This window comes from Grus americana, chromosome 26 (genome assembly GCF_028858705.1).
Source record: "Grus americana isolate bGruAme1 chromosome 26, bGruAme1.mat, whole genome shotgun sequence".
Classification (NCBI taxonomy): domain Eukaryota; kingdom Metazoa; phylum Chordata; class Aves; order Gruiformes; family Gruidae; genus Grus; species Grus americana.
This window is the reverse complement of record NC_072877.1, coordinates 6,228,390-6,242,202: the sequence shown is the minus strand read 5'-3', so window position 1 is coordinate 6,242,202 and position 13,813 is coordinate 6,228,390. Positions and strand designations below refer to the sequence as shown.

Below are 13,813 nucleotides of genomic sequence, written 5' to 3'. Positions count from 1 at the left end.
TCCCCTCGAACCATCTCGTCTGTAGGATAAACAGGCCTCTCGCCTGCTTGTCCGGCGTGGAAGAAGGAACTCCATTGCTGCAGAAGCCTCCAAAGAACAGGAGGAAATGGAACGAAGCTGCGTCGGGGGAAGTTCAGAGTGGGCACGAGGAAAAGGTTCTTCGCCGAGAGGGTGGCGGGTGACGGGAACAGGCTCTCCAGGGAAGCGGCCGCGGCACCAAGCCTGCCTCTGCAGCAGAAGGGCTTTGTGCCGCAGAACTGTGCCGCCGGCTCCTTGCCTTCTCCTACGCGGAGAAAGAGGTGCTGCGGGTGCTCAGGACCCTGATGCTCTTTGCACCGTCGGAAAGGACCGTCTCCCGCAGATCCCCCAGCTGACGGTGACTCGCAGGACTGCCTGGTGGTCACCTGCTGGGCTGGGGGCTGCTGGGGGCTTTGTGCTGGGGCACAGCGGGACAGGAGGAGCCGGGGAGGCGGGGAGATGAGCGGGGAGACGAGTCCCGTCCCCCCGCCCCCCGGGTCTGTCCTTGGCCCAGGGGCTCCGTGCTGCTTTCTGCGTGGGGCCGTGTCCGTGAGTCCTGCAGGGAGCCGTCTGTCCTGGCTCCCCCGCCAAAGGGCTGCTCCCCCCGGGGAAGGGGATGGGGGAGAGTCCCCCCCCGCCCTTGCCTGCCCCGCTGGCGGTGACTCGGCCCTGGGGGGGCTCGGCGCCCTTCGGGGCTCGCCGGCCCTGATCTGGGGCTCAGCGGGGCTTTGGCACCTCTTGGGTGCCGTTTTCCTGGTACCCCCCAACGCTCCCTCCCCCTCCCACACAGGCAGGGAGCCGTTCTGGAGAAACAGCTTTTAATTGACAAAACACAAGTTGAAATGTCCCATGTCTAACCCCCCTCCCCCCCACCCCCAAACGCACCACCCCTCCTCCCCCATCCCCCACTCCCCCCACCTCCACCTCATCCCTGCTCGGGCTCTACTTCCCCCCCTGCCACCCCCGTGCTGCCTGCCAGAGCCCTGCGCTTGCTGGCCGGCTTCGGCAAGGCGCTCTGCCCCCGCTTCTTGCCCCGCTTCTCGCAGGCGGCAGCCTGGGACGGTGGCAGGGCCATCCCCGCAGCCCCCCACGGCTCCCGGGGCTCCATCCCGATGCCGTAGAATTCCTCGAGGCTCAGGATGGCGCCGGTGATCTCGGGGACGCTGTAGTCGGGGGTGAGCAGCTCCTCGGGCAGCGAGAGCCAGGCAAAGTCGCAGGGGGGCATGGCTGCGCCGGTGCCACCAAGCTCCCCAGGCACGGGGCCGCTGCTGGGGCTGTCCTGGCTGACCCCCACCGTGTCCGGGGAGCAGCCGAAGAGCCTCAGGGCCTCTTCGAGAGGCACCTCCTCGGACACGGTGAGGTCGCCTGCCGGGTCCCCAAGGGCTTGGTCGTGGGGGGCAGCAGAAGGGCAGGGTTGGTCATCGCTGCCCGGGGTGAAGTTGCTGCCCCCGTGTGCCTCCGCAGGGGTGGCCGTGCCGGAGATGGTGAGCCGGGCAGGTTGTCCCTCATGCCGGTAGCCGGGGATGGACGCCGGCAACACCGGGGAGGCAGGGGCCACCGCGCTCCCCTCTGTGCCGGTGTCCCCAGGCGTGGGGCTGCTGCCGGCATCCTCCTGGCTGGCCTCCACCCCATCCAGGGAGCAGCCCAAGAGACTTAGGGCCTCTTCGAGAAGCTCCCTGTCCGACACCCGAAGGTCTGCTGCCAGGTCCCCCAGGGCTGGGCTGGGGGAGCCATGGCTGCCCAGGGGGACGTTGGTGCCCGGGTGTGCCCCCACAGGGGTGGCCGTGCCACAGACGTCGGTCTGGGCAGGCTGCCCCTCGATGTGCTGGTTGCCGGGGATGGGCGTCGGCAACACCGCGGGGGCTGGGGCCACCGCTCTCCCCTCTGTGCCGGTGTCACCGGAGTCCCCAGGCATGGGGCTGCTGCCGGGACCGTCCTGGCTTGCCCCCACGGCATCCAGGGAGCACCCAAAGAGCCTGAGGGCCTCCCTGAGAAGCTCCTCCTCGGAGACTGCAAAGTCTCCATCCGCGTCCCCAAGGGCTTGGTGGTGGGGGCCAGCAGAGGGGCTGGGGGGGGCTTCGCGGCCCGGGGGGACGTTGGTGCCCGGGTGTGCCCCCCGCAGGGCTGGCCGTGCCAGGGGTGGTAATCGCGGCAGGCTGCCCCTCGATGTGCCGGTAGCCAGGGCTGTATGTGGGCAGCGCTGGGGGGGGCTGGGGCCTCCTCTCTCCCCTGATGGTGGCAGGGTGCGAGGTGTGGCGGCTGTGCCTGGGGGGTCAGAGGGGCTGCCCAGGCCGGGAGGGTCGTGCAGCCCCTGGGGCCCCACAGGGCAGCACCCGGCAGAGCAGCGGTGCCATGGCTGAGCGCGGAGCTGTCCGGGGCAGGCATGCTGGCGACCGTCCACTGGATGTGGAAGACGCGGGGGTCGAAGAAGCAGCCGCACGGAGCCCTCTGCAGACCTGTGTGGGTGAGAGGGAGCCGTGCTGGGCTGGGAGGACCCTCCAGGGCCAGCCACCGAGCCGGCCCCGATGGCCGACGTCCCCCGGCTCTGTGCCGGGCACGTGGGGAGCTTGTGGCCGGGGCGCTCCGCGCGGGGTGAGCTGCTGTGCCGGGGGGCCGGGGATGCAAACCAGGGAGGAGACTCGCCCACAGGAGGTGAACCGGGAGAGATGGCCCCAAGTATTTGGGAAATTCTCGGGGAACTGGATTTCCTGGGCACGCAGCACCCAGGCCAGAACTGCCAGGGGGACGGGGTGCTGGGGGCGCCGGGGTGGCAGAGCAGCCAGGGGTGCCGTACCTGCTGGTGGTAGTGCCTGGGGGCCCTGGGGTGCCACCCACACTGAGGGGGCCCAGGCTGCGGGGAAGGGCTGCTGCTGGAGGGGCAGTTGGCACAGGGTGGCTGAGCCTGGAGGAGAGACAGGAGCGATGGCCGGCGGTCACCTCCGCTCTTGCCCCCAAGAGCGTCCCCGGGCTGCAGGGGTCGGGGTGGGTGCCTACCTCGGGGGTAGAAGGTTTGGGGAAGGACAACCGTCTGCAGGAGCGGGGGTGCCGGGGGGTGCCGGGGGCCGCGCGGTGGGAGCCGCAGTGGTGGCGGCGGCGGCGGCGCCATGTCGCGTTCTGGCTGTTGGCTGCTAAGGACTCTCTGGCGTCTCCCAGGAGGGAATGTGGGGTCTCCGCGTGTTCCGCCCCGCCCCAACAGCCTCCCCAGCCTGGGGAGGGCAAGGCTTCGGGGGGGGCCTTGCTGCGTTCCCAGAGCTGGCACGTCCCTGGGATTCGTGGGACTCGGTGGGACGAGTGCCACGCCTGGAGTGCTGGCACGGAGGCTGCAGGCTGTTCAGGAGGGGTAGGCAGGGCAGGCGAGGTGGAGGGGTCGCACTCTGTGGAAGGGAGAGCTTGGACGGTACGGCCCTTACGGTCAGCAAGGGTGTGGTGGAGAGCCTCTGGGTGAGGATGAGGGGCATGGAAAACAAAGCGGCTGTTGTAGTGGGTGTCTGCTCCCGATGGCCCGGCCGGGATGCCCGCACTGCGGACTTATGCCATAGGCCATGAGGAGAAGTCGCTGCACGAGTAGCCCTTGTCCTGATGGTGCAGATGTTCTGTTGGGCGGTCGGTCACTGGAACAGGCTGCCAGGGAAGTGGTCACGGCCCCAGGGCTGTCAGAGTTCAAGGAGCATCTGAGCGACTGTCGTAGTCATATGATTGAATTGTAGCTAGTCCTGCGGGGAGCAGGACATTGGACTTGATGATCCTTATGGGTCCCTTCCAAGTCGAGATGGTCTATGATTCTGCGAAATAAAGATGCAAGTCACGCACCGAGTTCATCCAGAAAAGATCTGCCTGGGTTGAGTTTATTCTAAGTTGGGACGCAAGCGGTGGGGAGAAGGTGGGGGTCCTGTGGGCTGAAGTTTGGGGGTGGGGGGGGAGGGGGGTTAGACATGGGACATTTCAACTTGTGTTTTGTCAATTAAAAGCTGTTTCTCCAGAACGGCTCCCTGCCTGTGTGGGAGGGGGAGGGAGCGCGGGGGGCACCGGGAAACGGCACCCAAGAGGTGCCGAAGCCCCGCTGAGCCCCAGATCAGGGCCGGCGAGCCCCGAAGGGCGCCGAGCCCCCCCAGGGCCGAGTCACCGCCAGCGGGGCAGGCAAGGGCGGGGGCGGGGGGTTACCCTGTCCCACCCTCGCCTCAAGAATCTGGCTGCCCCCTCCCCTCGCGGTGGATCCCGGTCTCAGGGAAGCTCTTGGTGGGCCACCCAGTTGCACCCCGTGGCTGGGATGCGTGGGGATGGAGACCCGTGTCCCCGCGGGCCCTGTGTCCCCGGCCACGTGCGGTGCTGGGTGCACAGAGCTGCAGCATGGCCCAGGGCGGGCCTGGGGGGCGGGGGCTGGGGGGGGGGGATGTGCCTGAAGGCTGGGGTCCTCTCAGCCCCGCCAAGGTTTTAGCAGGGGATGACCCCACCCTATCCCTGTCCTGCACCCGTGTCACCCCCGGGTGGCCCCATCTGCCCCAGACAGGCAAGTCTGTGGGGGAAACTGAGGCAGGAGCCCCTGGGTGACGCTGGGAGGACCCATGGCCTGGGCCCGCGGGTCCCAGCCCCCTGCACCCCCAAAGCTGGGAAGGGACCCAGGTGTGTGGGTGCTCCTGCAGCAGGGCTGCCCCCCAGTAGCAAGAGCCTGCACCCCTGCAGGGGTGGAGGCAGCCCAGGGGTGCAGCACCGAGCACATGGGGTGCAGCTCCCAGTATGGGGGGTGCAGCATGAGCACATGGGGTGCAGCTCCGAGCACGTGGGCTGCAGGTCTGAGCATGCAGGTGCAGCGCAGAAGATGTGGGGTGTGGGGCCAAGCACGGAGAGGTGCAGCACGGAGCATAAGGGGGTGCAGCAGTGAGTGTTATAGTTGAATTGAGACAAATAGAGTCCAAAGTAAATTCAATTTATATTTATTAAGGTAGGAAAGCAAAAGCAGCGCTGGGCGGCCGGGGAGTCGCAGCTCCACCAAGGGCTCGCAAATTCAAACAAGCTAAGCAGCCCCCTTTATAGGTTGATTTTGCGCCTTTCTGCTTCTTCCCTTATCGTGGCTCCTTCAAGTCTGGGTAGTTTGTTACAGAGATACAAATTGTCATAGTAACACAGCACTGCACTTTGCAACCTTGTGATCAAGCCTCGCCAAACGGGATGTTCTCTGGTGCAGAAAGATTGCTTTTCTCCTCTAACCCATTTTGATCACCAAATTACCTCCAATTACTTATTACAGCGAGCACATGGGGTGCAGCAGTGAGCAAAAGCGGGTGCCGGGCCGCGCACGTGGGGAGCAGCACCGAGCCTGCGGGGTGCAGCACCGGGCACGCGAGGGCTGGTGGGTGCAGCCCCAGCTCATGGGGACGGCACAAAACAGCACAGGGTGCAGCACCGAGCGAGCAAGCGTGGTGCTGGGCTCAATACACGAGGTGCAGCGCCGAGCACGCAGGGTGCAGGGCCGAGGACGTGCTGGGGAGCGAGCAGGCGTGGGCGCCTCTCCGAGATGCCTCCGGGTGAATGCATGACGCGTGGGGACCCAACAGGAGGAGCCAGCAGTGCTGAGGGAGCTGCATCTAGATTAGCTTTGCGTGGTCACGGGGACTGGGAGAGCTCGCCGAGGACGGGAAGAGAGCAAATGCCACTCCTGTCTTCGAGGAGGACAGGAATGAAGACCTCGAAACCATGTGGTTGCATCTCTCCAGTGTGGAGAAGGATGGAGTCATTTGCAAGACTGACAGGAAGAGCCCACAGAAGTAGTTGGACGAGGACGTCTGAAGGGCTCTTTCAAGACTCCCTATCGAGAGGGCTGTTCTTCTACACCCGACACCATCGTTACACCAATCTGCAACACGTCCCGCTCCTGCTCTCATCTGAGGCTCTTTTCTCCTCCAATGAACAGGAAGTCAAGCAAAAATGCTCAGGAGCTGGTTGCAAGGAAAGCCACGGGTTTCCACCGCATGCATTTCCAGTGGTCTTGCTGGAACAGGTGACCCAGAGAGATTGTGGCGTCTCCATCCTTGCAGGTGTTCAAAAGCCCTGGGCAACCAGCTCTAGGTGGCCCTGCTCGAGCAGAGGGCTCGGACCAGATGACCTCCAGAGGTCCCTCCCAACCTCAGCTACCCCACGGTTCTGTGGTTCCATGTGCAGCTGGACAGGAGGAAGGCAGGTGACGTTACGCAGGTGTAGCCACGCTGACGGGAAGACCATTGTAGACGGAAGAGTCAGTGATCTGCAGGGCAGGTTTCCGGTTCTGTGCTGTGCCCAGGGATCCCACTTGTTTTCCTTTGATGTGTCGGGAAGACACATCCCAGCATGTGCTCAAACACCACGGCAGCTTGGGAGCTGGTTACTTGGTCCCTTCTTTTGGAATTGCTCATAGACTCCTCAGAAACAGCGTCCTTGGGCTGACTGGGCCCGCAGGAGTACGTCTGCCGAGAAAGGCAAAGAACTGGAGGTGAAGGCACCTCCTGAAGTCAGATTCCCTGCTCTGGGCAGTCACTGAGTCATGGTATAGTCGAGGTTGGAAGGGGCCTCCAGAGGCCATCTGGTCCAAGCCCCTTGCTCAAGCAGGGCCACGTAGAACCAGTTGAGCAGGACCATGTCCAGACAGCTTCTGCGCACCTCCAAGGAGGGAGACACCACAACCTCTCTGGGCAACCTGTGCGAGGCTCAGCCACTCTAAGACTGAGCAGAGTTTCCTCATGTTCAGAGGGAACATGCTGTCTTACAGTTTGTGCCCACGGCCTCTGGCCCTGTCACTGGGCCCTGATCTGAGCAGAGCCTGGCTCCGTCTTCTTTGCACCCTCCCTTCAGGCACTTCTGGACATTGATAAGGTCCCCTCGAACCATCTCGTCTGTAGGATAAACAGGCCTCTCGCCTGCTTGTCCGGCGTGGAAGAAGGAACTCCATTGCTGCAGAAGCCTCCAAAGAACAGGAGGAAATGGAACGAAGCTGCGTCGGGGGAAGTTCAGAGTGGGCACGAGGAAAAGGTTCTTCGCCGAGAGGGTGGCGGGTGACGGGAACAGGCTCTCCAGGGAAGCGGCCGCGGCACCAAGCCTGCCTCTGCAGCAGAAGGGCTTTGTGCCGCAGAACTGTGCCGCCGGCTCCTTGCCTTCTCCTACGCGGAGAAAGAGGTGCTGCGGGTGCTCAGGACCCTGATGCTCTTTGCACCGTCGGAAAGGACCGTCTCCCGCAGATCCCCCAGCTGACGGTGACTCGCAGGACTGCCTGGTGGTCACCTGCTGGGCTGGGGGCTGCTGGGGGCTTTGTGCTGGGGCACAGCGGGACAGGAGGAGCCGGGGAGGCGGGGAGATGAGCGGGGAGACGAGTCCCGTCCCCCCGCCCCCCGGGTCTGTCCTTGGCCCAGGGGCTCCGTGCTGCTTTCTGCGTGGGGCCGTGTCCGTGAGTCCTGCAGGGAGCCGTCTGTCCTGGCTCCCCCGCCAAAGGGCTGCTCCCCCCGGGGAAGGGGATGGGGGAGAGTCCCCCCCCGCCCTTGCCTGCCCCGCTGGCGGTGACTCGGCCCTGGGGGGGCTCGGCGCCCTTCGGGGCTCGCCGGCCCTGATCTGGGGCTCAGCGGGGCTTTGGCACCTCTTGGGTGCCGTTTCCCGGTGCCCCCCGCGCTCCCTCCCCCTCCCACACAGGCAGGGAGCCGTTCTGGAGAAACAGCTTTTAATTGTCAAAACGCAAGTTGAAATGTCCCATGTCTAACCCCCCTCCCCCCCACCCCCAAACGCACCACCCCTCCTCCCCCATCCCCCACTCCCCCCACCTCCACCTCATCCCTGCTCGGGCTCTACTTCCCCCCCTGCCACCCGCGTGCTGCCTGCCAGAGCCCTGCGCTTGCTGGCCGGCTTCGGCAAGGCGCTCTGCCCCCGCTTCTTGCCCCGCTTCTCGCAGGCGGCAGCCTGGGACGGTGGCAGGGCCATCCCCGCAGCCCCCCACGGCTCCCGGGGCTCCATCCCGATGCCGTAGAATTCCTCGAGGCTCAGGATGGCGCCGGTGATCTCGGGGACGCTGTAGTCGGGGGTGAGCAGCTCCTCGGGCAGCGAGAGCCAGGCAAAGTCGCAGGGGGGCATGGCTGCGCCGGTGCCACCAAGCTCCCCAGGCACGGGGCCGCTGCTGGGGCTGTCCTGGCTGACCCCCACCGTGTCCGGGGAGCAGCCGAAGAGCCTCAGGGCCTCTTCGAGAGGCACCTCCTCAGACACGGTGAGGTCGCCTGCCGGGTCCCCAAGGGCTTGGTCGTGGGGGGCAGCAGAAGGGCAGGGTTGGTCATCGCTGCCCGGGGTGAAGTTGCTGCCCCCGTGTGCCTCCGCAGGGGTGGCCGTGCCGGAGATGGTGAGCCGGGCAGGTTGTCCCTCATGCCGGTAGCCGGGGATGGACGCCGGCAACACCGGGGAGGCAGGGGCCACCGCGCTCCCCTCTGTGCCGGTGTCCCCAGGCGTGGGGCTGCTGCCGGCATCCTCCTGGCTGGCCTCCACCCCATCCAGGGAGCAGCCCAAGAGACTTAGGGCCTCTTCGAGAAGCTCCCTGTCCGACACCCGAAGGTCTGCTGCCAGGTCCCCCAGGGCTGGGCTGGGGGAGCCATGGCTGCCCAGGGGGACGTTGGTGCCCGGGTGTGCCCCCACAGGGGTGGCCGTGCCACAGACGTCGGTCTGGGCAGGCTGCCCCTCGATGTGCTGGTTGCCGGGGATGGGCGTCGGCAACACCGCGGGGGCTGGGGCCACCGCTCTCCCCTCTGTGCCGGTGTCACCGGAGTCCCCAGGCATGGGGCTGCTGCCGGGACCGTCCTGGCTTGCCCCCACGGCATCCAGGGAGCACCCAAAGAGCCTGAGGGCCTCCCTGAGAAGCTCCTCCTCGGAGACTGCAAAGTCTCCATCCGCGTCCCCAAGGGCTTGGTGGTGGGGGCCAGCAGAGGGGCTGGGGGGGGCTTCGCGGCCCGGGGGGACGTTGGTGCCCGGGTGTGCCCCCGCAGGGCTGGCCGTGCCAGGGGTGGTAATCGCGGCAGGCTGCCCCTCGATGTGCCGGTAGCCAGGGCTGTATGTGGGCAGCGCTGGGGGGGCTGGGGCCTCCTCTCTCCCCTGATGGTGGCAGGGTGCGAGGTGTGGCGGCTGTGCCTGGGGGGTCAGAGGGGCTGCCCAGGCCGGGAGGGTCGTGCAGCCCCTGGGGCCCCACAGGGCAGCACCCGGCAGAGCAGCGGTGCCATGGCTGAGCGCGGAGCTGTCCGGGGCAGGCATGCTGGCGACCGTCCACTGGATGTGGAAGACGCGGGGGTCGAAGAAGCAGCCGCACGGAGCCCTCTGCAGACCTGTGTGGGTGAGAGGGAGCCGTGCTGGGCTGGGAGGACCCTCCAGGGCCAGCCACCGAGCCGGCCCCGATGGCCGACGTCCCCCGGCTCTGTGTCGGGCACGTGGGGAGGTTGTGGCCGGGGCGCTCCGCGCGGGGTGAGCTGCTGTGCCGGGGGGCCGGGGATGCAAACCAGGGAGGAGACTCGCCCACAGGAGGTGAACCGGGAGAGATGGCCCCAAGTATTTGGGAAATTCTCGGGGAACTGGATTTCCTGGGCACGCAGCACCCAGGCCAGAACTGCCAGGGGGACGGGGTGCTGGGGGCGCCGGGGTGGCAGAGCAGCCAGGGGTGCCGTACCTGCTGGTGGTAGTGCCTGGGGGCCCTGGGGTGCCACCCACACTGAGGGGGCCCAGGCTGCGGGGAAGGGCTGCTGCTGGAGGGGCAGTTGGCACAGGGTGGCTGAGCCTGGAGGAGAGACAGGAGCGATGGCCGGCGGTCACCTCCGCTCTTGCCCCCAAGAGCGTCCCCGGGCTGCAGGGGTCGGGGTGGGTGCCTACCTCGGGGGTAGAAGGTTTGGGGAAGGACAACCGTCTGCAGGAGCGGGGGTGCCGGGGGGTGCCGGGGGCCGCGCGGTGGGAGCCGCAGTGGTGGCGGCGGCGGCGGCGCCATGTCGCGTTCTGGCTGTTGGCTGCTAAGGACTGTCTGGCGTCTCCCAGGAGGGAATGTGGGGTCTCCGCGTGTTCCGCCCCGCCCCAACAGCCTCCCCAGCCTGGGGAGGGCAAGGCTTCGGGGGGGGCCTTGCTGCGTTCCCAGAGCTGGCACGTCCCTGGGATTCGTGGGACTCGGTGGGACGAGTGCCACGCCTGGAGTGCTGGCACGGAGGCTGCAGGCTGTTCAGGAGGGGTAGGCAGGGCAGGCGAGGTGGAGGGGTCGCACTCTGTGGAAGGGAGAGCTTGGACGGTACGGCCCTTACGGTCAGCAAGGGTGTGGTGGAGAGCCTCTGGGTGAGGATGAGGGGCATGGAAAACAAAGCGGCTGTTGTAGTGGGTGTCTGCTCCCGATGGCCCGGCCGGGATGCCCGCACTGCGGACTTATGCCATAGGCCATGAGGAGAAGTCGCTGCACGAGTAGCCCTTGTCCTGATGGTGCAGATGTTCTGTTGGGCGGTCGGTCACTGGAACAGGCTGCCAGGGAAGTGGTCACGGCCCCAGGGCTGTCAGAGTTCAAGGAGCATCTGAGCGACTGTCGTAGTCATATGATTGAATTGTAGCTAGTCCTGCGGGGAGCAGGACATTGGACTTGATGATCCTTATGGGTCCCTTCCAAGTCGAGATGGTCTATGATTCTGCGAAATAAAGATGCAAGTCATGCACCGAGTTCATCCAGAAAAGATCTGCCTGGGTTGAGTTTATTCTAAGTTGGGACGCAAGCGGTGGGGAGAAGGTGGGGGTCCTGTGGGCTGAAGTTTGGGGGTGGGGGGGAGGGGGGTTAGACATGGGACATTTCAACTTGTGTTTTGTCAATTAAAAGCTGTTTCTCCAGAACGGCTCCCTGCCTGTGTGGGAGGGGGAGGGAGCGCGGGGGGCACCGGGAAACGGCACCCAAGAGGTGCCGAAGCCCCGCTGAGCCCCAGATCAGGGCCGGCGAGCCCCGAAGGGCGCCGAGCCCCCCCAGGGCCGAGTCACCGCCAGCGGGGCAGGCACGGGCGGGGGCGGGGGGTTACCCTGTCCCACCCTCGCCTCAAGAATCTGGCTGCCCCCTCCCCTCGCGGTGGATCCCGGTCTCAGGGAAGCTCTTGGTGGGCCACCCAGTTGCACCCCGTGGCTGGGATGCGTGGGGATGGAGACCCGTGTCCCCGCGGGCCCTGTGTCCCCGGCCACGTGCGGTGCTGGGTGCACAGAGCTGCAGCATGGCCCAGGGCGGGCCTGGGGGGCGGGGGCTGGGGGGGGGGATGTGCCTGAAGGCTGGGGTCCTCTCAGCCCCGCCAAGGTTTTAGCAGGGGATGACCCCACCCTATCCCTGTCCTGCACCCGTGTCACCCCCGGGTGGCCCCATCTGCCCCAGACAGGCAAGTCTGTGGGGGAAACTGAGGCAGGAGCCCCTGGGTGACGCTGGGAGGACCCATGGCCTGGGCCCGCGGGTCCCAGCCCCCTGCACCCCCAAAGCTGGGAAGGGACCCAGGTGTGTGGGTGCTCCTGCAGCAGGGCTGCCCCCCAGTAGCAAGAGCCTGCACCCCTGCAGGGGTGGAGGCAGCCCAGGGGTGCAGCACCGAGCACATGGGGTGCAGCTCCCAGTATGGGGGGTGCAGCATGAGCACATGGGGTGCAGCTCCGAGCACGTGGGCTGCAGGTCTGAGCATGCAGGTGCAGCGCAGAAGATGTGGGGTGTGGGGCCAAGCACGGAGAGGTGCAGCACGGAGCATAGGGGGGTGCAGCAGTGAGTGTTATAGTTGAATTGAGACAAATAGAGTCCAAAGTAAATTCAATTTATATTTATTAAGGTAGGAAAGCAAAAGCAGCGCTGGGCGGCCGGGGAGTCGCAGCTCCACCAAGGGCTCGCAAATTCAAACAAGCTAAGCAGCCCCCTTTATAGGTTGATTTTGCGCCTTTCTGCTTCTTCCCTTATCGTGGCTCCTTCAAGTCTGGGTAGTTTGTTACAGAGATACAAATTGTCATAGTAACACAGCACTGCACTTTGCAACCTTGTGATCAAGCCTCGCCAAACGGGATGTTCTCTGGTGCAGAAAGATTGCTTTTCTCCTCTAACCCATTTTGATCACCAAATTACCTCCAATTACTTATTACAGCGAGCACATGGGGTGCAGCAGTGAGCAAAAGCGGGTGCCGGGCCGCGCACGTGGGGAGCAGCACCGAGCCTGCGGGGTGCAGCACCGGGCACGCGAGGGCTGGTGGGTGCAGCCCCAGCTCATGGGGACGGCACAAAACAGCACAGGGTGCAGCACCGAGCGAGCAAGCGTGGTGCTGGGCTCAATACACGAGGTGCAGCGCCGAGCACGCAGGGTGCAGGGCCGAGGACGTGCTGGGGAGCGAGCAGGCGTGGGCGCCTCTCCGAGATGCCTCCGGGTGAATGCATGACGCGTGGGGACCCAACAGGAGGAGCCAGCAGTGCTGAGGGAGCTGCATCTAGATTAGCTTTGCGTGGTCACGGGGACTGGGAGAGCTCGCCGAGGACGGGAAGAGAGCAAATGCCACTCCTGTCTTCGAGGAGGACAGGAATGAAGACCTCGAAACCATGTGGTTGCATCTCTCCAGTGTGGAGAAGGATGGAGTCATTTGCAAGACTGACAGGAAGAGCCCACAGAAGTAGTTGGACGAGGACGTCTGAAGGGCTCTTTCAAGACTCCCTATCGAGAGGGCTGTTCTTCTACACCCGACACCATCGTTACACCAATCTGCAACACGTCCCGCTCCTGCTCTCATCTGAGGCTCTTTTCTCCTCCAATGAACAGGAAGTCAAGCAAAAATGCTCAGGAGCTGGTTGCAAGGAAAGCCACGGGTTTCCACCGCATGCATTTCCAGTGGTCTTGCTGGAACAGGTGACCCAGAGAGATTGTGGCGTCTCCATCCTTGCAGGTGTTCAAAAGCCCTGGGCAACCAGCTCTAGGTGGCCCTGCTCGAGCAGAGGGCTCGGACCAGATGACCTCCAGAGGTCCCTCCCAACCTCAGCTACCCCACGGTTCTGTGGTTCCATGTGCAGCTGGACAGGAGGAAGGCAGGTGACGTTACGCAGGTGTAGCCACGCTGACGGGAAGACCATTGTAGACGGAAGAGTCAGTGATCTGCAGGGCAGGTTTCCGGTTCTGTGCTGTGCCCAGGGATCCCACTTGTTTTCCTTTGATGTGTCGGGAAGACACATCCCAGCATGTGCTCAAACACCACGGCAGCTTGGGAGCTGGTTACTTGGTCCCTTCTTTTGGAATTGCTCATAGACTCCTCAGAAACAGCGTCCTTGGGCTGACTGGGCCCGCAGGAGTACGTCTGCCGAGAAAGGCAAAGAACTGGAGGTGAAGGCACCTCCTGAAGTCAGATTCCCTGCTCTGGGCAGTCACTGAGTCATGGTATAGTCGAGGTTGGAAGGGGCCTCCAGAGGCCATCTGGTCCAAGCCCCTTGCTCAAGCAGGGCCACGTAGAACCAGTTGAGCAGGACCATGTCCAGACAGCTTCTGCGCACCTCCAAGGAGGGAGACACCACAACCTCTCTGGGCAACCTGTGCGAGGCTCAGCCACTCTAAGACTGAGCAGAGTTTCCTCATGTTCAGAGGGAACATGCTGTCTTACAGTTTGTGCCCACGGCCTCTGGCCCTGTCACTGGGCCCTGATCTGAGCAGAGCCTGGCTCCGTCTTCTTTGCACCCTCCCTTCAGGCACTTCTGGACATTGATAAGGTCCCCTCGAACCATCTCGTCTGTAGGATAAACAGGCCTCTCGCCTGCTTGTCCGGCGTGGAAGAAGGAACTCCATTGCTGCAGAAGCCTCCAAAG

At 64.8% G+C, this 13,813-nt stretch overlaps 2 protein-coding genes across 2 annotated transcripts; both read right to left on the bottom strand.

The window, feature by feature from the left end:
• Positions 1–973: 973 nt before the first annotated feature.
• On the bottom strand, positions 974–1,369 carry LOC129196614 (proline-rich protein 22-like; the record flags this gene model as incomplete). Its single annotated transcript, XM_054804372.1, has 1 exon — positions 974–1,369. A coding segment is annotated over one exon (396 nt), but the record flags the coding sequence as incomplete, so codon positions are not given.
• Positions 1,370–7,857: 6,488 nt separating this feature from the next.
• LOC129196613 (proline-rich protein 22-like) lies at positions 7,858–9,794 on the bottom strand (the record flags this gene model as incomplete). Its single annotated transcript, XM_054804371.1, has 5 exons — positions 7,858–8,243; positions 8,355–8,499; positions 8,686–8,762; positions 9,228–9,332; positions 9,671–9,794. Coding segments are annotated over 5 exons (837 nt in total), but the record flags the coding sequence as incomplete, so codon positions are not given.
• Positions 9,795–13,813: the final 4,019 nt, after the last annotated feature.